At 39.9% G+C, this 20,730-nt stretch overlaps 1 protein-coding gene across 4 annotated transcripts in view; it reads left to right on the forward strand.

Annotated features, from left to right (window-relative positions):
* Positions 1-20,730, forward strand: part of NCOA6 (nuclear receptor coactivator 6) — a 55,208-nt gene that overhangs the window by 27,765 nt on the left and 6,713 nt on the right. For all 4 annotated transcript variants that reach the window (XM_078393233.1, XM_072997007.2, XM_078393232.1 and 1 more), the window contains exons 8-12: positions 368-1,183; positions 1,658-1,804; positions 2,633-3,752; positions 13,039-13,160; positions 14,689-17,682. In XM_078393233.1, the coding sequence (XP_078249359.1) occupies positions 368-1,183; positions 1,658-1,804; positions 2,633-3,752; positions 13,039-13,160; positions 14,689-17,682 (5,199 nt within the window). The remainder of the gene's footprint in view (positions 1-367; positions 1,184-1,657; positions 1,805-2,632; positions 3,753-13,038; positions 13,161-14,688; positions 17,683-20,730) is intronic.

A 20,730-nucleotide genomic window follows, 5' to 3' on the forward strand; every position in this document is an offset into this window, starting at 1 on the left:
TGTAGCCTGCATAATTAACTTGTGAACTGCCCAGAGAGTGCTTGAAGCGCTAAGGGGCGGTATATAAGCAGTACGCTTTGCTTTTTACTTTTACATATGGGCCAGATCATCTCTTGCCAGCAGTTCCAGGGATGATGTGAGTCATAGTCTAACATACCTGGAACACACCTGGTATGTTGGAAAGGCTAGTCTAATGTATTGGAAGATTTGCTTGCATTTTTAGCATAATATGTTTCCAGGTTTTGGAATATGGTAGCATTCCAACAGATATATTATTCATTGACCATTTCTGCCAGCATCCTGGTTAAATTTTGAGAACAGTGTTTGAACTACAGATTTTCTATACTTACACATTTTGTTTTCATAGATGCCGTAGATCCACTCTTGTCAGGTCTAACTATCCAACAGCAGACTCATCCATCTGGATCAGTAGTGCCTCAGCTCCATTCAGTACAGTCAGTTTCGGTTAATAGGCAAATAAACCCAGCCAACTTCCAACAGATGCAGCCACAGCAGCACCAGCAATCACGCCCTCCTCAACAGCACCAGCAGCCACAACAGAGTGCTCGCCCTTCATTTACAGGTGCAACTCAGGTTCCAGTTCCTCCTGGTTGGAACCAGGTGCCTTCTGGAACAGTTCAGCCTCCTCCATCCCAGGGTACAATGGGCACATTGACAGTTAACCAAAGTTGGAAAAAGACTCCTTTGCCTGGACAAATGCAACAACAACTCCAAGCCAGACCATCTTTAGCAACAGTACAAACACCTTCTCATCCGCCACCCCCATACCCTTTTGGAAGCCAACAAGCTTCTCAGGCACACACAAACTTTCCTCAGATGAATAATTCAGGCCAGTTCACTGCTCCACAGATGAAGAATCTTCAGGGAGGGCCCTCACGGGTCCCTACGCCACTACAACAGCCCCACCTGACCAACAAGTCGCCTGCCTCCTCTCCCTCCTCCTTTCAGCAGGCATCTCCTGCATCGTCCCCAACAGTTAACCAAGCACAGCAGCAAATGGGACCAAGGCCCACCCAAAATAATACTCTGCCACAGGGGTTTCAACAACCTGTAAATTCCCCTGGCCGTAACCCTATGGTCCAGCAAGGAAATGTACCTCCTAACTTCATGGTGATGCAACAGCAAAACCAAGCTCCACAGGGTTTGCATCCTGGACTAGGAGGTATGTAATCCAGTTTATGAATAAATATTTAGAGATTGTTCATATCATGTAAGCCATTGACCTGCCTTGAGACAAAATACCATGAATAGCTTAATGTGCCATTATCCCGACTGTTACGAATATTTTGTAGGCAGGTTATGCTTCCTTTTTAGCCTCTTCTTTCGTGGAGTACTTCCCAGATGGTTTCATCACTCCCTGGGTTCCTTCTGAATTTATTCATATTGTGATGTATTTGGTCAGTGACCAGGATCCTATTGGTGTTCACCTGATGTTTGTGAACTTGTGAACCTGTGGCTAATTGACAATGTTCCAGGGCATATATTGGTCACATGTTTGATCACATACTTGTTGTACAACCAATATGTGTTCTGGCACCTTTTCAGTTAGCTACAGCAAGTTATTCAAAACTTAGATTAGTTTTCTGGCCAGTATAAGTAAAAATGTGTTTAATGAACACAATTATTCTCTAACTAGGAATACCCAAGCGTCTCCCACCTGGCTTTTCTGCTGGACAGGCAAATCAGAACTTCATGCAAGGTCAGGTGCCTTCTACAGCACCAGGAACATCTGCAAATGGTGGAACACCCCAATTGCAAACAAGTCAAGGTGTGCAACACACAGGTCAGTTAGTTGTATGTTCTTGGATTACTTACCTCTTTGCTAATTTATAGCTGTTTCCTGTAACTGAAGATATACTGCAGCTGGTCCTCTTAACTTCAGAGCAAGTGCAACAGAGAGCAGTGCTTTGGAGAAAAAGAAAGAAAATGAGTTAGAATTTTTATTAAGCCAACAGAAAGGACACAGAAATAACCAAGTTTTCAAGGCCCCAAGGACCCTTCTTCAGGTAGTGATATAACAAATAAGTAGGGGAAATGGCCTGGGGAAATGACTTCATGTTAAAATAATTAAAGCTAAGTTGTCTGCATGTATTCTGACATACTACGGAAGGAAGACTTTGCAGACACAAATAGAGCTCATTGGGTATTGGAGTTCACTGCAAATTATCCCTAGGGTTCCAGGGAACAAGAAAGGTAATAAATATAATCTGTATGTAAAATACTTTCCCTTAGAAACAGATTTTGAACTAATACTTATCTTTTAGAAATAAATTTTAAATAATGTCTCTGTTAAAGAATATTTCATGTTTTTCAAGTATTCATGTCCCTCTTACATTTTTATTCACTTTTTTAATCTTTTAATTCTCTGTGTTCTGATCATATATAGTTGACAGGAATGGTGTCAAGAAATATGTATCAGGCATGGTTGTGGTTGGTAATACAGCTCCTTGTCTGGCACACATGCTTTCAGGCTCTGCTGTTCCATGCACTGGAATTTTGGCAGTGTTGTGAATGTTGATGTTTTTCTGAACTAGCATATACATGTATATAAGTTAATTCCAATTGATTTTTCCAGTTTTTTTTTTTAACATTTGCTGTATGATTTTTGAAGGTGGTCAAGGGAATGGTCTTCCCCAGAACCAAATGCAAGTTCAGCATGGCCCATCAAATATGATGCAGACGAATTTAATGGGACTTCATGGAAGTATGAACAATCAGCAGACAAGCACCAGTGGAGTTCCTCAGGTTAATTTGGGCAACATGCAGGGACAGACTCCACAAGGACCACAGTCTCAATTAATGGGGATGCACCAGCAGATAGTATCCTCTCAAGGACAGATGGTGAATATTCAATCTCAGGGATCTCTAAATCCTCAAAATCAGATGATACTGTCCCGAGCTCAGCTCATGCCACAGGGCCAGATGATGGTAGCACCCCAAAACCAAAATCTTGGTCCCACACAACAAAGGATGACTCCACCCAAACAGATGATTCCCCAGCAAGGCCAACAGATGATGGCTGCTCATAATCAGATGGTGGGACCCCAAGGCCAGGTGTTGATGCAGCAGAATTCAATGATGGAGCAGATGATGACCAATCAGATACAAGGAAATAAACCACCATTCAGTGCACAAAGCCAGTCCAATGTTATGACGGGGCCAGCTCAGATCATGAGAGGACCAACTCCAAATATGCAAGGAAACATGGTGCAGTTCACAGGGCAGATGATGACCCAACAGGGCCCTGTGAATGGCAGTTCTTCTCAGGTTATGGGGATTCAAGGACAAGTTCTGAGACCCACAGGACCGAGCCCTCACATGTCTCAGCAGCTGGGTGAAACTACCACTACAACAAATAGTGATGTGAACTTGACACAAATGCTACCTGATGTTTCCATGCAGCAAGGAAACATGGTACCTCCACATTTGCAAGGTATGCAAGGAAACAGTAGTACATCAGGGAACCATTTTGCTGGACATGGGATGCCTTTCAATGCCTCTTTCAGTGCAGCTCAAAATGGGAACCAGATTTCTTGTGGACAAAACCCAGGTTTTCCTGTGAACAAAGATGTCACATTAACCAGCCCCTTGTTGGTAAACTTACTACAAAGTGATATATCTGCTGGACATTTTGGTGTCAACAACAAACAGAACAGTCAAACCGCTAATAAACCCAAGAAGAAAAAGCCTCCAAGGAAGAAGAAAAATAATCAGCAAGTAGAACAAATTAAGTAGGTTTCATATTTTTGTTTCCTACACAATTGAACAAAGCTTATTTATATTTGTTAGTAATTACTATAAGCAAAAAATTCTGAATCATAAAGTAGTGTCATTTTTGTAGTAGACACCATCCAGAAATAAAGAGAAAAGATTAAAGAAGTAACTTCAACAACTCATCATGTTTTTCTGTTAGTTAATATGTTCGAACCTCAAATTCTGTTGCTTTCTCAATTAATATATTTTTCATAGGACTATTTAGTAATGATATACAAGCAGCAACAGAGAGGTACTGTGAGGAAAGGCTGCAGATCAAATAATGGGCAGCAATTGTGCAGGCCACTCCTTGGAATATGAATGTAGTGTGTAAATTGATTAGATTAGTTTGGCTGTGGGTGAATTAGTGTTTTTGTATGGGATTCTTGACTTTGGACATTGCCTCTCAAATGCAGGCAACATTGTGTGAACAAATCCACCTAATGCTCCTTCCAAATGATGCTCCCTTTGTCATGTTGTATTGACATATGCTCAATTTCCTTTTGTTTACCAAGACTTACACATCATTTTTGCAAGACAAGAGTATATACGTTTGGGTAAGACATAACAAATTATTCCCTGCCTACATGACTTGAAAAAAATTGCTGGGCTAGTTCAAACCACTTAAAAGAACCACTACCCATGTCAAGAGAGTAAGGCTTAGAAATATTTAGTTATGTTTACTGCAGCAACAGTCATGGGATGTATGACTAATTTATCTGATAGGTTAGAACTGTATAAAAACAAAATGCCTAAGTCTAATATGGATAATAAAATTTGATTTTCACATTTGATTTTACATGCTTCACCCCCGATGTAAGTTCAGCTAGATAAGCTCTATTAATGTCCAAATTAGATATATTTGTGTATAAAATCAATTTCTATAGTAGCATGTTCAGTTTGCACAATAGTTTGATTTGCATATTAGTTAACTTAGTACGACATTAGTATGTGGCTCAAGACTGCTGCACCTACCTTTGGACAATAGAATCAGTTTGTGAACTAGAGTTCAAGAAATTACCTGATTCCCACATTTCTTTTTCTCCTAGCAGGAAGGTTTAAAGTTGGCTATATTACAAGAATCAACACAAAGGATGCTACTGTTTCCAGAGGGTTATTGCTTGGCTTTCTTAGACACTTTGAGAAACACTTAGATAAAATGCGTAACTAAATCTGTGAGAGAAAAATACAGTGGTGCCCCGTATAGCGAGGTTAATCCGTTCCGGATTAACCTTCGCTATATGAAATCTTCGCTAAGCGGGAAGTAAAAAGCCATTGGAACGCATTAAACTTCATTTAATGCGTTCCAAATCGGCCCTAAACTTCCCACTTAGAGAAGTTTCCTGGCCCCGGGCAGCCATTTTCGCGCCCTCCCCTCGCTTGCCGAGGGCGCGAAAACGCTGCGGGGGGCCATTTCGGGTCATTTTGAAGCCGCAAAACAGCTGTTTTGCGGCTTCAAAACGGACCCGAAATGGCCCCGCGTGGCGTTTTCGCGCCCTCGGCAAGCGAGGGGAGGGCGCGAAAACGCCGCGCGGGGCCATTTCGGGTCGTCCGCGGCTGTTTTGAAGCCGCAAAACAGCTGTTTTGCGGCTTCAAAACGGACCCGAAATGGCCCCGCGCGGCGTTTTCGCGCCCTCCCCTCGCTTGCCGAGGGCGCGAAAACACAGCGCGGGGCCATTTCGGGTCCTCCGGCGCCCATTTTGGAGCCGCCGATCAGCTGATCGGCGGCTCCAAAATGGCTGCCGCCGCCCCAATCGTCGCAAAGCGAGGCGCGGCGATTGGGTGCTCCGTATAGCGATCCCGAAAAAGGGGATCGCTATACGGATTCGTCGTTATACGGTGCGCTCGCTAAGCGAGGTACCACTGTATATATCTATCATTGATTCAGAATATGTAATTAAATAAAGCATGTGGAGATGGGATATATAGTAGAAGAATGTAGTTTGTTACAGTATAGGAAAATTTGCTAGTGATTTTTTTTATTTGAAAGAAAAGCATAAATGGTTGTATGATGGTCACATGGCTTTTTATTGGAGGTTGGATCTTTAGAAGTACCATATCAGTCTTTTAACAGTAGTTAAAACAAGTGAAACAACTTGCAACACAATCCTACACATGTCTGCTTAGATGTTATGGTCCATCCAGAGCTTGGAATCATTTAATGATGGTGGTGGTGATGATGATGATGATGATGATGATGATGATGATGATGATGATGATGATGACGACAATGACTAATACTCCAGAATCTCCATGCTGGCTGGAGATATTGGAAATTATAGTCTAAAAGGTAACATTTCCAAGCTCTGGTCCCATCAAATTCAGTAAGCCTTACAGGCAAAAGCATAGATAATGTTTTACTCTTAGCTTATTGTAATACACAGAAAAAATAAGTATGTAGAGTACTCAAAGCAAGGCTTTTCAGTTGACACTATTCCCTTTAAAGTCTCCTCTTCAAGTTTCTTTCGAAAATACCTTCATATTAGTGATTTATAGTGTTCAGAGGGATTTGTTACTGCACTCTTATAACTAATCCCACAAGAGTTACTAGCCTGCTAAAAAGCAAGTCACCTGCAGTTCAGTTCTAGCTGCAAAGAAAGAAGTCACTTTCTTCCTTAGCCAACTTAGAAATATAAGGCACCAGAGTCTTACCAGGTATTTAAAAAGGTTCTTGTGCTTTCTGGTCTGGAAAGAGAGGAATGGAGAAATTTGCCCCTTTTTTGCTAGCTTCTTCATTCATTTGCATTGAATGTATTGCTGACAGTTTGCCAGGTGTGCAAGTATGTATCAATGTCATAGTGCAACTGGGGCTAAGGATGGGAAAATAATGCCTTTACAGGAGCATATTCATAACAATATACCATTAGGAAACCAGTATCCTTACGGTTCTCTGACACAGTAAAGGGAAAACCATGAAGAAATGTATCAGTAATACCTTATGTCTTAATGGCTTCTGTCATGTAGAAAAATTAGAAGGTAAGCTTAACTATAGAGAATTTTCTAGCCCAATGGTCACACTTCAGCGGTGGAGGGGCCATGCTTTGTTTTCTCAAGTACTGCACCAAATGAAAAATACTGGTCATATTTCTTATTTGATAGGTGGTATGCTAAATTAACAACTAAGCAGTTGAGTGCCAAGAGACTTGTGTTTGCACTGCCTTTATTTCCATTCAGTTCATCCAGTTTACTTGATCCAGAAATGCAACCGAGTTTGGGTAGCAATACACAGACAGGTAGTCTTCACACTGTTCTTCGCACAACTTGCTTGCAGTGGAATATAGCTAAGAATTGATTGGTCAGATTGTAAGTTCTGAGACAAAGGGAAAATTCAATTAACTCAATATTTTGTTGTAAACAATTATGGTAGAGGTTAAGAATGGCAATTAATGGAGGAATAACAAAGTTACAGTAGTTTCTCCTTCTGGTTTGTTTGTTTGTTTGTGAAAGTATTGTCTTGACCAAGACAATAACTGAATATTATGAGTGATCTGACTTTGCTTTCAGGGTTTTTTCCCCACTGGAATTTCTGTACTGAGAGTGTTAGAACTTATCACATCATTTGCAATGCCTCATTAAGTATGTTTGCTGGAACTTTTTGGATTGCTTTGCTTTTATTGGAGCATGAATGTGTCAATAGAAAAGTCAGTTTGACAAAATTAGAACAATTATAAAAATTAAATGTTGCTTTTAATCGGAATGTGAAAAGGGTTGGAGAGCCTTTTTCTATATGCTTAAGGGCAACATACAAATTCTCTGTCATCAAAAGGGTAGCATGATGGCTGCCAGTGGTAGAAAAATCTAGTTACATATCACCACAGTTTGTGCTTCATGAAGACCTGAATTATTTGTATTTTGTCCCCATTGAAATCAGTGTGAAAAGTTAGTAATGATTAATAAGTCACATGAGACTTTACTGAGCTTAACTTGGAATGAAGCTAAGCCTAATGTAGATTAACAAATAAATATGTTCACACTGAAGTAGTATGGAATTTAACCAGAAAAATAAAGCAAGAATATTCCTAGATGCTGTATTACCACACATTTACAGGTACGTCCCACTAACAATTATACAGTTGACTCTTCTGTTGGGAGATGCTTAGCATCAGTTCTACAGCTGTGTTCCTCTTCTAGGGAATATGGTTGAGAGGGAGACAATAAAAACTTTGAGATAAATCCAAATAAAAACCACAACAAAGAAGGAAGAGGTCATAAAATTAAATAAAGTTCAACTTAAATACTTTGTTCTAGCTTAAGCTTATACCATTTGCACTAAACTTTGGCATTTCTTGGTAATTATTTTTGTCATGGTAGAAACAAGATTATGAAAGTATAGTAGAAAAGTGATTGAGTTATTGATTTAAAACAGAATTAAAACATTTCAAAATACTACTCCAGTTTCTTCTCCCTTAAAAAAAAAGATTCAGGAATCATTGACCTAAATCTGTTAGTCCCATCTAAAGTAGACCCATTGACTCACTGCTGATTTACCAAGTTCCCGTTGATTCAGTCAGTCAGCTCTAGTCTACAGCTTGCATGTACATGGTGGAGATATTACCAGAATAGCTGTGCTCCATTAGATCTGAGGGAGGTTGTGATTTCTGCTAGGAGAAATGTGATACGGATATGTATAGATGAAAATAAAATGAAGGTCTCTTGAATAAACCTGTTAAGTGAAGAGTCACTTCTCCTTGCCCCAGTCACATACACACACACTTTCATTCAGATTAGAATAGAAGGAGGAGAAAGTTTGAATGTCACTTTGGAAGATGTTTATGGACTAAATGAGGGAATCTCACGACAGATAAGTACAATTGTAGCACGGTGACTGATTTACAGTCTGTGCAGTAATTGATTGTGCTATCAAATACTAAAATAACTAGTATTGTTCACACCATATTCTGTACCTTTAGCCTATTTTTCATTCTGCTTTGGAGCTCTTCAATACAAAGGTTAGCACATCCCATGATACATATTACTAGTATCATCTGACACTTTGAATGCAATTTTCTAAGTTAGTGTTCTTTCTAAGTTTGGAAAAGCAAAACTTCAAATATGTGATCTCCTATACCAGAATGGGCAATTTAAAAAAAAAAAAATTCAATCCACAGCCATTTTTGTAAGCATCCAGGATCCCTGGGCACTCCTAGAAATATCTTTTAATTACATTTTTAATTTAATTAATTATTTTTAATTATGTTTTTGGTCACTAGAGAATGAAGGGGTGCTTTTCCAGTTTAATACATATTTGTAGTTAAACCAGTTTCCCCACGTTAATTGGTCCCTTTACTTCAGCTCCCTTGAGTTTACAGTTCAATCTGAAAAACTGGGATTGTCCACCTCATCCTAGAACCTTTATTTCCAGCCCTGGCCCTTTGTCATCATCATAGAGCCAGTAGACCTTCTGTCTCCTTTGCTGAATAAGCAGCAAAGGTCATTATGAATTAAAAATGAAAAAGAATTCAGATCCTGGCAGAACACGTACTTAAGTAAAACAGTGAACAGTGATGGCAGAACTGATGATAGATTCCTTTTTTTAAAAAGGGGGTTAAAAATGCTTAAGTAATGAATGAACTGAAAGTATTTATCTATGCTTTCCAAATGGATCATCACTAAAATTGCAGAAATACAAAAATTCAGTGACAAGAACCAGCTTGGTAAAGGCATACAGTTATAACAGTGAACAAGTAAGAAAATGCAATTAAGTAAGAAATTATAATTAAGCAATAAAGTCTTCACATGATGAGCACAGAAGCTATAACTGTTTGGTATAACATGAAACAGCAAAGGATTGTGGCTCAGTTTCAGAGATCACCTGTCTTAAGTCATATGAAATAGAAGTGACCATTCTTCAAGCAAAATATTTGTGATTAGTATTTTGTGTAAGAAATTCAGGAAAAAATGATTATTTGTCTTTATTACAATTAGTGTGGTAGCTTAAGCTCTACTTGGTGGATTTCAGTAGTTTTCACAAGCAAGAGTTTAACTTCTATCAGATACAAGATGAAGAAATTCTTTATCTCATGTAACTTTTAGACTAATGTGATGCAATAATGAGTGTGCCTTGACTGTCAGACTGCTTATTATCTCTGCACATGTGGTTAGTAAAACCATAGTTTCAAAGTTAAGAGTCCAGGAGACATGGAAAGGAAGCCACTCCTTGCTTTGTGTCAGTGCAACAGCTGTGTTTCTAGGTATGTTAGTCAGCTGTAGTCTTCTGGAATCTTCTCTTCTAAACTGCTTCTATTCACCACAATTTCCAGTTTGAACCATCAGCTGATTATTTAAACTGCAAGAAGTTAACATCCAATAAATTCCTGTAAAACTTATGCAGCAGTCACAGTTCAAGGGCTTGTTAGTGTTTATCTTCCTTGCTTTGTGTCAGTTAAACAGCAGTGTTGTGTCCAGTGGTGAAGACAGGTAGATCTATACTGTGGGGTTAATAATCTTATGAGGAGAGGGGGCTATCTGAATGGGAATATGCATTATTGTACTTACTTCAAAATGTGGTGAGCTAGCTGTGTTGTTTATGCTGGTGGGCAAAGCCATGGACATTCACAGAGTTTTGCCTTAGTAGCACCACTTATTATGGCTTAGTTACTTCTTAGTCTGTCTTTTTAGTGAAGAAAGCAATAAGACCGGAAGGTAGATTCATGGACCGTTGTTGCTGCGATGTGCTATCAAGTTGCTTCTGACTTATAATCAGAAGTACTGTAATAGTGTTGCCAAGGCATGTGAAATGTTCATTGTCTTCCCTCCACTGAATTTCCATGGCTGACTAGGGAATTGAACCCAGTCTTCCTGGGTCCATTTCAAAGCTTGAGAAATTACATCTCCAATGTGAAATGAAGCTGTAATGTAGTATCCTCATCGATAGACATATGACTCCTCATATGTGGCTTCCTTGGGTGTCTTCTGCCTTCTCTTATGCCTGTAATAAATTCTAAATCAGAAATAGAAAAGGTAGGGAAAACATACAATATAAAACAACCTTTTCAAAATTAAAAAACACCCAAAACTATATAATGTTTATTAGTATGTGACAGTGATATGAGAATCCAACATCTTTGACCACATTCAATGATTTCTTATCAGAGTTTGCTGGGAGACAGGGCTCAGTAGCTGCAAGTGAACTGACTTTTTAAAAATGTAAGTTTTGATTAAAATAAACAGGAAAATTGGTAAGTGGTAGGGCACTTTGTGTATATTTTCCTAGGTCAAAAATTGTCAGTTATTATCTTTGTTTAGATTTTAACGTCTATCAGGAATGAAAGGTCTCTTCACCAGATCCTATCATTTCAGAAGCTGTATAACCTATACTCAGTGAGGCACACATTGTTTCTTCATACCATGGTTTTTGTTACTTAATAGCAACAGCAAATCTCCTTGAAAGCTGATAATAAAATTAATTTGCCTTTAAAGTGTTACACATCTAATAGTACCAGTTTCATAAGTTCTGAATGCCCATCAGAGAAAAGAGGTATTATTCCATATACAGTATATTTTCCATATATGCAGTGATAATTCCACTATTTTGCATCTCTTATTTTAATTTATATTTTTATGTTATTACATTTCTACCCCACCCATCTAGACCAAAGGTCTATTATTCTAAAAGTTGTGGGATAGCAAGACTAGAAAGGACACAGGCCAGAAAGTAGAAAATTGTTTATTTAATAGACAGTTCTAGCTTAGCTGGAGCATCGGATCACAGAATCATTGAGTTGTAGAGGCTTTATAAGGCCATCGAATCCAACCTTCTGCTCAATGCAGGAATCCAAATAAAAGCAGACCTGACCAACAGTTGTCCAATTTTCTCTTGAATGCCTCCTGCACTCACCACCTTCTGAAGTAATTCCATTATCATACAGCTCTAACGATTATGACGTTTTCCCCCTAATATTCAGCTTAAATCCAGTTTCCTGTAGCTTGAGCCCATTGTTATATGTCCTGTGCTAAACATACCCAGTTCTATCAATCTTTCCTCATAGGGCTTGGCTTCCAGCCCCCGGATCTTCCTTGTTGCCCTCTCCTAAACTTGTACCAGCTTGTTGGCATCCTCCTTGAAGTGTGGTCTCCAGAACTGAACACAGTACTCAAGATGAGTCCTAACCCATGCAGAATAGAGGCAGGCTAGTGCTTCATGGGATTTTCTGACTCAATACACACTCTGATATGGAGGAATCTGAAGTTCACCTTCAGCTTTGTTTTTTGTTTGTTTGTTTGTTTTTGAGTAACCAAGTTTTTCTTGCTGCTTATCCACTGTATGAGGAAATGCTTTTGAAGATTTGGCAACTGTCACTAACTTTCATTTGGTAGAAAGTCTTTCCTCCTGGCCCAGGAGATAGATTTTTATGAATGTGGAAACCAAGGGACTATGACTGCATTCAGTTGGAAGAAGCTGAGCCCCTTTGATCTTGGTGGGACTCACTTCTGAGTTAGGATGTGTGTAGGATTGTGCCATGTGCTATATACATTATAATTCATTTATTCCACAACCACAGTAGAGGCTTGAGGGTTAATTGGTGCCTTCTACAAAAAGGCAAATAACAATTTTAATGAATTTCTGAAGACGTAGCTGTGTTAATCTGTCTCAGCATACTGGCAAGAGAAAAAACAGCAACCAAAATATTGTAGCCCTTTACAGGCTAAAATTTTATCTCAGTACGAGCTTTTATGGATCTTCAGACACTACAGTGCTAATATATGAGTGTGTTTTATACATATCCCCACAACCAGGTGAGACTGCAGATACTGTAATAGACATAGTGATGGTGGTTCTTTAGAACAGGAATGAACCATGGGCACTTTGTTACTTGTATCTTCACCTGGTCATGTACAATATTTGTCCTTTAGTGTCTGAGAGAGTGGATTCTGAGCCACAAAAGCTGACAATGAAACACCATTAATAAAGTGCTACAATTTATTCTTTTTCCCTTTCCTTTTGGTGCTACAGTATTTTGTGAACTGCTTTTCTTTCTTTGCTTTACATTTTTACCAATCAATTTAAAGAAGGTTTTTGAGATGTATGGCTGAAAAACAATTTTCTTTATGTTGCGTAAATTTATTTAAGGAACATTATAAGCACTTGGGTTGCTAGTACCATCTCTGGCTAAGAATGGTTGTGTTTTGCACATAAACAGCCATTTATAATATTGAAAAATAGTATTAAGACTGTATGGCTTGTAATATAATTTACTATGTTAAATATATTTTATTATTTTAAAAAGAACACACTGTATTAATAATGCATATTTCTGTGTTCAGTACTTCAGAAGCACGCCCAGCAGGCCTGGAAGAGGCAGATCAGCCAACAGTGCCAGGAGAGCAAAGTATAAATTTGGATAACACAGGACATAAGCTCTCAGACTTCACAAACAGGCCACAAGGTATTTTTATGATGAAAGTATATGGACTATATATAGCAGTATTATTTACATTCTGCATTCTGTTCTTTTTTCTCCACTGAAGTATAAATATTGCACATGAGTTCTGCCAATTTACAGGTATTTCTTCTAAAGCTGACACGTAAAAAAGAACAAGTCTTGTTGCATCTGTTTATAACAATTCTTGCAGCTCTGTAGTACTTAATTTGCAATTTCTAAGAACAGTTCTGTTCTTCCAATCAGACTTAATAGCCTCTCTTTGTAACATCCTATTCAAATAGTAGCTTCCATGTAATCTACAAGGCAGCATCCTATTCCCCCACTGCATTGTTTCTTCCACCCTTGCCACCTACTGACACTCAAAGACATATTGTTTCTAATCTTTAAGATACAAGTTATAGGTTATGGCTACTAGCTGTTGGTAGTGCTGATCTACAGATTTCTTATTTCTGTTTTTGGGTTAGATATTAATATATCAATCTGCAGGCAATCTATATCTGCGAATTTGTCTGATCTCTTAAAGCCATCTACATCCATGGCTGTGTGTCAAAAGTTAGGTTAAAATTTAATTTAGCTATAAATTAATGTATAACTAAATTTTGTAAATTAATTCTGCCAGTTTAGAGTTTCTCTTGGATGTTCTCAACCTGCTGGTAATCAGTTTCTATGGCTGATTCAAACTTCTTGTACTTTAAGAAAAAGACAAATATTTTATTCACACTACATACAGTCTTCAGAATGTGGGATTTAATAATTTGTTCCATGCTAAAAAGAAGCAGATGTTTTAGTCTGTCTTTATAGGAAAGAAGCTTATAACCAGCCACTGTTTGGACAGTGTCTTCCAGCCCTGCAATATCATTTTAAAGATAAGTCTGCCAGAAATCTATGTAATATAGCCAGTGTAGCTATATTATAAATCAGCATATAGGCATATAGTAATTGGCATCATGTATTCAGTATTTTTTAAAAAAATCTAGCATGAAATTTGCCTCCTTCATCCCTGCCACTTAATAAATTGATGTTTTGTGGAGCTGTTTATTCTGACCCTTATGTCTCTTTTCCTAGTTAGTCATTACAGATTTGATTCCCATTAGCAAAGATACAATGCTAAAGGGAAATGTGGAGGTGGGAGTCTTCCTCAATATGCCTCATTTTATCACTGAACCCTATTTGTTGACCACTTACTAAATAGTGTAGATTTTTGATCACTCAGAACTGCTGGTATAATCTGTGAATTTGTTTATTTCATTGGCTTCTTACTCCACATAGCCTCAACAGCATCAGGCAAAATATAAATCTGGGACAGGGGAATCCACATGGAGAATTATTCATTTACACCTAGTGCACTGCTTCCTGTTCTTCATCAGCTATTCTTTCTTCTAGTTTACATTAGGCAGAGGTGAGATCCAGTAACCCTATAACATTTGGGGTGTCCTTCTACAATTACTGTTTTTAAAAACTGTGTATCATCCTCTAGTGAGACACCCAATTTTACTGAGACTTTTTTAAAAAATTGTTTTTATGCCTGTAGGCTACCCAGCTCAGCCAGTGGAACAAAGATCTCTGCAGCAAATGCCACCTCAGCTTTTGCAACATGGACAGCAGCAACAGCAGCAGCAGCAGCAACCACCACCACCACCACCACCACCCATACCTCAGCAGACACAGTCCCAACAGCAGCAGCAACAACAGATGATGATGATGCTTATGATGCAACAGGACCCTAAATCAGTGAGGCTCCCTATTCCCCAAGGTGTTCATCAGCCTAGGGGCCCTCTGAATGTAGAGACACAAAGAATGCCAATGCAGCAGGGGAGTAACATGTCAGTCATGGTTAGCCTACAAGGTCCTGGTGCTGTGCCCCCATCTCCTGACAAGCAAAGAATTCCTATGCCAAACAATCCAACTTTGCTGAACAATGCTCGAAAGATGGTTTATACAGATAGTGCACAGAATCTTACCAGCTCTCCTTTAGGAGAGGTTCCATCATTGCCCTCTGTTTCAGAAGGAAATGGGCCTGAAACCGCTCCAGTATCAGGGCTTCAAAATAACATAGCATCCCATTTAATTGTTTCACAAAATCAGCTTTTGATGACAGGGCCAAAACCTGGACCTTCTCCACTCTCAGCTCCCCAAGGTGCAAGCCCTCAGCAGCAAGCTAATTCTCTTCCTGGCCCACACCCTCACCATTTTCAAAATGTTACCCCCACGTCCCAGACATCAAGACCCAAAACACCCAACAGGGCAAGTCCAAGGCCATACTATCCTCAGACACCCAATAATCGTCCACCAAGCACAGAGCCGTCAGAAATAAGTTTATCTCCAGAGAGGCTGAATGCTTCTATTGCAGGTCTTTTTCCTCCTCAAATAAATATTCCTTTGCCTCCTAGGCCTAGTCTTAATAGAGGATTTGATCAGCAGGGTCTTAATCCAACCACTTTGAAGGCCATTGGACAAGCACCCTCAAATCTCACAATGAATAGTCAGTCAAATTTTGTCTCTCCACAAACACACAAACTTGACCCTATCACTGTTAATTCAGGAAAGCAAACAAATACTGGTGGAGCAAAGCGAGCTAGTCCCAGTAACAGTAGAAGGTCCAGTCCTGGTTCTAGTAGGAAAACCACACCAAGCCCTGGGAGGCAAAACTCAAAAGCAGCTAAATTGTCTTTGACATCCCAACAAAATCCAGCCCTTATGCAGAATATGGATTTGCAGAGAAGTATGATGGTTGGTCCACCTTCTTTGCAAACATCTATGCCAGGAAATTTCCAAAACAATGGCATGTTAACTGCTCAGAACACCACAATCCCCATATCTGTTATGACTGGCATCCCTGAGGATAACAAAGAAAGCTTCACTGTTCCTCAAGAAAGTACATGCCAGAATGTGCAGGTCATCCAGGTAAACAAAGATCAACACAACATGGAACTAAAAGGTGTTCCAAGCCAAGAAATTAAAATACTGGTCCATGAAGACCAACAGAAAAGAGAGCCCCCTGCTACAGAATCCAGCAAGCTTCCTAGTCTGGAAGAAAGCAAAACTATTCTCTCTCCAGCAATGCGGGAGGCACCAACATCCTTAAGTCAGCTTCTTGACAATTCTGGCGCTCCTAATGTTACCATCAAACCACCTGGCCTTCCTGGCCTTGAAGTGCCTCCAACAGTGACTTGTGCAAGTGAATTTAAAAAGGTTTCTTCCATTCCTCCTCAACAGGATCCTCTTTCAAGTAAAGATCCCACTTGTTCTCTAACTTTACCTCCACATACTGAAGCTTGTTCTGCTCAAGTACAACAAGACTTGGGAGACATAAACCCAAGTGTTTCTCAGAATATGTCTCCAGTAATTCAAAGGCCTGTTAGCACTGCTTCTATTTCTACATCACTCCCTCCCAATCAGATAACAGTGTTTGTAACTTCCAATCCAATTACATCATCCTCTAACACACCGGCATCACTGCCTTCTCATTTACAGTCTACGTTAATGCCTACAGTTGTCACAATGCCTAATGTGGGGAATAAAGTTATGACATCTGAAGGGCAGACAGCAGTTCAATCTAATACTCGGCCTCAGTTCATTACTCCAGTTTTTATTAATTCATCTTCAATAATTCAGGTTATGAAAGGGTCACAGCCAAGTACAATGCCTACAACCCCAATGACTTCCAATTCTAATTTAATACCACAGTCTGTTGCAGTTGTTGGCCCTTTGCATTTACCCCAGAATATAAAGTTCTCATCAGGGCCAGTGCCTCCTAGCTCATCATCTAATACTATCTCAAGTATGGCAACAAGCCGATCATTGGTTATTAATTCACTGCCAACTTCTGTTCCACTTTCTTCATCATCATCAACAGTACCATCAAGCACTTCTTTGCATCCACCCAACCAACAAGTCAAAGATTTTAATCCAGAGGAGGTGAGTTCACAAGGTTGTACATCTGTGGACCCATGTGCTGAAGCAACCTCGCAATCTGGAGTGGTGGTTTCTCCGACTCATCCACATAGTCCTGGATCTTCTGTCAACAGACGAAGCCCAGTTTCCTCTGCTAAGGGAAAGGGAAAATTGGACAGAATTGGCCATTTTTTGCTGACAAAAGCATGTAAGAAAGTAACCGATTCCTTTGAGAAAGGGGAGGAACAATATGCTATGGAAGAAGAAGTGGGGGGTCAGGGACAAGATGTTTCACTTTCTAACAGTCTGGAAGTGGAACAGTTACCTGTAGAACTGGAAGACAACATTGTGCCATCTCCAGAACCCACTCTTTTGAAACAAAGCACTTCTGGGACTGGCCTTTTAAATACAAGTAGTACTGCTACTGTTTCTGCCTCTGTATCTCTAAGCTTACCAGACAGCACTCCTTCCACTAATGTACTGTCAGTAGTAACCACTCCAGTAATCTGTGACATTGTATCTCCAATTCCAAGTACTAATGGTAACCCAGGGAATTTCTCGGTGGAGCAGGTTGGAACTGGACTAGAGGATGAGAAGACAGAAGCCCATCATGAATTACCACAGAATATGGGTATGTGCTCTTGGAATATTCAAAGTGTTAAATCTTCCCTAGTACCAAAAAATTGAAATGCATTTGAAGTATTTGTGATGCTCTCCCTCTAGGACCATGAATTTGAGATGGGTTTGTGTATTTCACAACCTGAAATCGCTCCCTTGGAAGGTTTGGGCAAGTCTGGCTGGGAGTGGGAGCCTAATATTTAAAAAACAAACAAACCTCTTTTTCAGATTGACTGAAATAACAATGATCGGAATCCTGTTGCGTATGTATACCAGCATAAGTATAGCAGTGCAAATCATAGCAGCAAATTGCTTCTGTTACGCAGTCATAGTTCATGTGCCAATGACCAAAAATACAAGTGGCAGCATCTTTGCTAACAGCAGTTCACTGCTGTGATTTGTGGTGTGGCACTTAATATAATTGACAGGATTCTGGCCAGTGTTCTAAAATAGTGCTTTCAAGAGATTTCTGCCACATTGCTACAAGATTCAAAGCTTGATCCAAGATTCGAAGATACAAATGTTGATTGTGATCACAGTACAATAACATTTGATTGAATTACTAAAGAAGAACCACTGTTAGATTGTGGTTGGGAAAAAGTACCTCTAGAACACTGCTGAAAGCAGTACAGTTCTACTTTTTTATTTCAGGGAGCAATGTGAGAATCTATGTGAGAGTGGCCTTGGCTGCCAGATGGGTGGTATAAAAATCAAGTCAGTCAATCAATCAGTCAATTTACCAAAATTTTTGCTGCTTCAGCCTCTGCCTTCAATTATTTTCTCTGATGGAACAACTACATTGACAAATAATGTGGGAGATGCTCCACAATTGGCATAGTCACATTTGCATTATTTCCTTTGGCTATATAATGTACACATTTCTTTGGTCACCTAGCTGTTCTACTGATAGGGCAGCAAGACTTTAAAAGAAAAAAAAATGAACAAGAGCAGACCCAAGCACCAGGTTAAGGGAGGAGAGGATTCAAATGGCAGCCAGTTTCCCCTTTGCCCTGCCTTTCTTGCTCCTGCTCTAGCTGGGTGTGATGGCCATGCTCTCTTATTAATACTCATTTAGTTTATTTCATTAGAACTCAAAAAGTTACTAAATGGCTTCAGTTTTAGGTTCAAACTATGGCTATTTAGTTAGTTGTAAATGTATTTATTTTGTTGCATTTGTATCCTAGCTTGCCTTCAATATGGTGTAAGTACTGTACAGTAGTTATTTACCTCCACCCACCTGCATTTATCCTTACAGCAGTCTTGTAAGATATTGGGCTGAGAGATGGTAACTGGAATAACATCACCTAGTGAGCGTCATAGGTGATGTGAACTTAGGTCTCTGTGTGCCTGGTCTGACATACTAATGCTTACACCACCTTTGTTCTATCTCCCTTATCAAATAACTGTCAGAGTGAGTGACATAATGATAAACTTGTATATGTATATTGTTTTGCAAAGCAGTGTAATTTTGCTGTTTAGTCGTTAAGTCGTGTCCAACTCTTCATGACCCCATGGACCAGAGCATGCCAGGCCCTCCTGTCTTAAACTGCCTCCTGGAGTTTGGTCAAATTCATGTTGGTAGTTTCAGTGACATCATCCATCCATCTCGTCCGCTGTCGTCCCCTTCTCCTCCTGCCTTCACGCTTTCCCAACATCAGGGTCTTTTCCAGGGAGTCTTCTCTTCTCATGAAATGGCCAAAGTATTGGAGCGTCACCTTCAGGATCTGTCCTTCCAGTGAGCACTCAGGATTGATTTCCTTCAGAATGGATAGGTTTGTTCTCCTTGCAGTCCAGGAAACTCAAGAGTCTCCTCCAGCACCACAATTCAAAAGCATCAATTCTTCGGCGGTCAGCCTTGTTTATGGTCCAGCTTTCACTTCCATACAACTGGAAAAACCATAGCTTTGACTATGTGGACCTTTGTCGGCAAGGTGATGTTTCTGCTTTTTAAGATGCTGTCTAGGTTTGCCATTGCTTTCCTCCAAAGAAGCAGGTGTCTTTTAATTTCGGGGCTGCTGTCACCATCTGCAGTGATCATGGAGCCCAAGAACGTGAGATCTGTCACTGCCTCCATATCTTCCCCTTCTATTTGCCAGGAGGTGATGGGACCAGTGGCCATGATCTTAGTTTTCTTGATGTTGAGCTTCAGGCCATTTTTGGCGCTCTCCTTTCACCCTCATTGCAAGGTTCTTTAATTCCTCCTCACTTTCTGTCATCATAGTGGTATCATCTGCATATCTGAGGTTGTGGATATTTCTTCCGGCAATTTTAATTCCGGCTTGGGATTCCTCCAGCCTTTCGTATGATGTATTCTGCATATAAGTAAAATAAGCAGGGGGACAATATGCAACCTTGTCATACTCCTTTCCAACTTTGTTCCAATCAGTTGTTCCATATCCAGTTCTCACTCTTGCTTCCTGTCCCACATATAGATTTCTCAGGAGGTAGATAAGGTGGTCAGGCACTCCCATTTCTTTAAGAACTTGCCATAATTTGCCACAGTCAAAGGCTTTTGCATAGTCAATGAAGCAGATGTTTTTCTGGAACTCTCTGGCTTTCTCTATAATCCAGCACATGTTAGCAATTTGGTCTCTAGTTCCTCTGCTCCTTCAAAATCCAGCTTGTACTTCTGGGAGTTCTTGGTCCACATACTGCTGAAACCTACCTTGTAGGATTTTGAGCATAATCTTGCTAGCGTGTGAAATGAGTGCAGTTGTATGGTAGTTGGAGCATTTTTTTTGCACTGCCCGTCCTTGGGGTTGGGATGTAAACTGATATTTTCCAATTCTCTGGCCACTGCTGAGTTTTCCATACTTGCTGGCATAGTGAGTGTAGCCCCTTAACAGCCTCATCTTTTAAGATTTTAAATAGTTCCGCTGGAATGCCATAATCTTCACTGGCCTTGTTGTTAGCCATGCTTTCTAAGGCCCACTTGACTTCACTCTCTGGGATGTCTGGCTCTAGATCAGCACCCACACTGTCTGGGTTGTCGGGGACATCCAGATGTTTCTGGTATAATTCCTCTGTGTATTCTTGCCACCTCTTCTTGATGTCTTCTGCT

This window comes from Pogona vitticeps, chromosome 4 (genome assembly GCF_051106095.1).
Source record: "Pogona vitticeps strain Pit_001003342236 chromosome 4, PviZW2.1, whole genome shotgun sequence".
Lineage (NCBI taxonomy): Eukaryota > Metazoa > Chordata > Lepidosauria > Squamata > Agamidae > Pogona > Pogona vitticeps.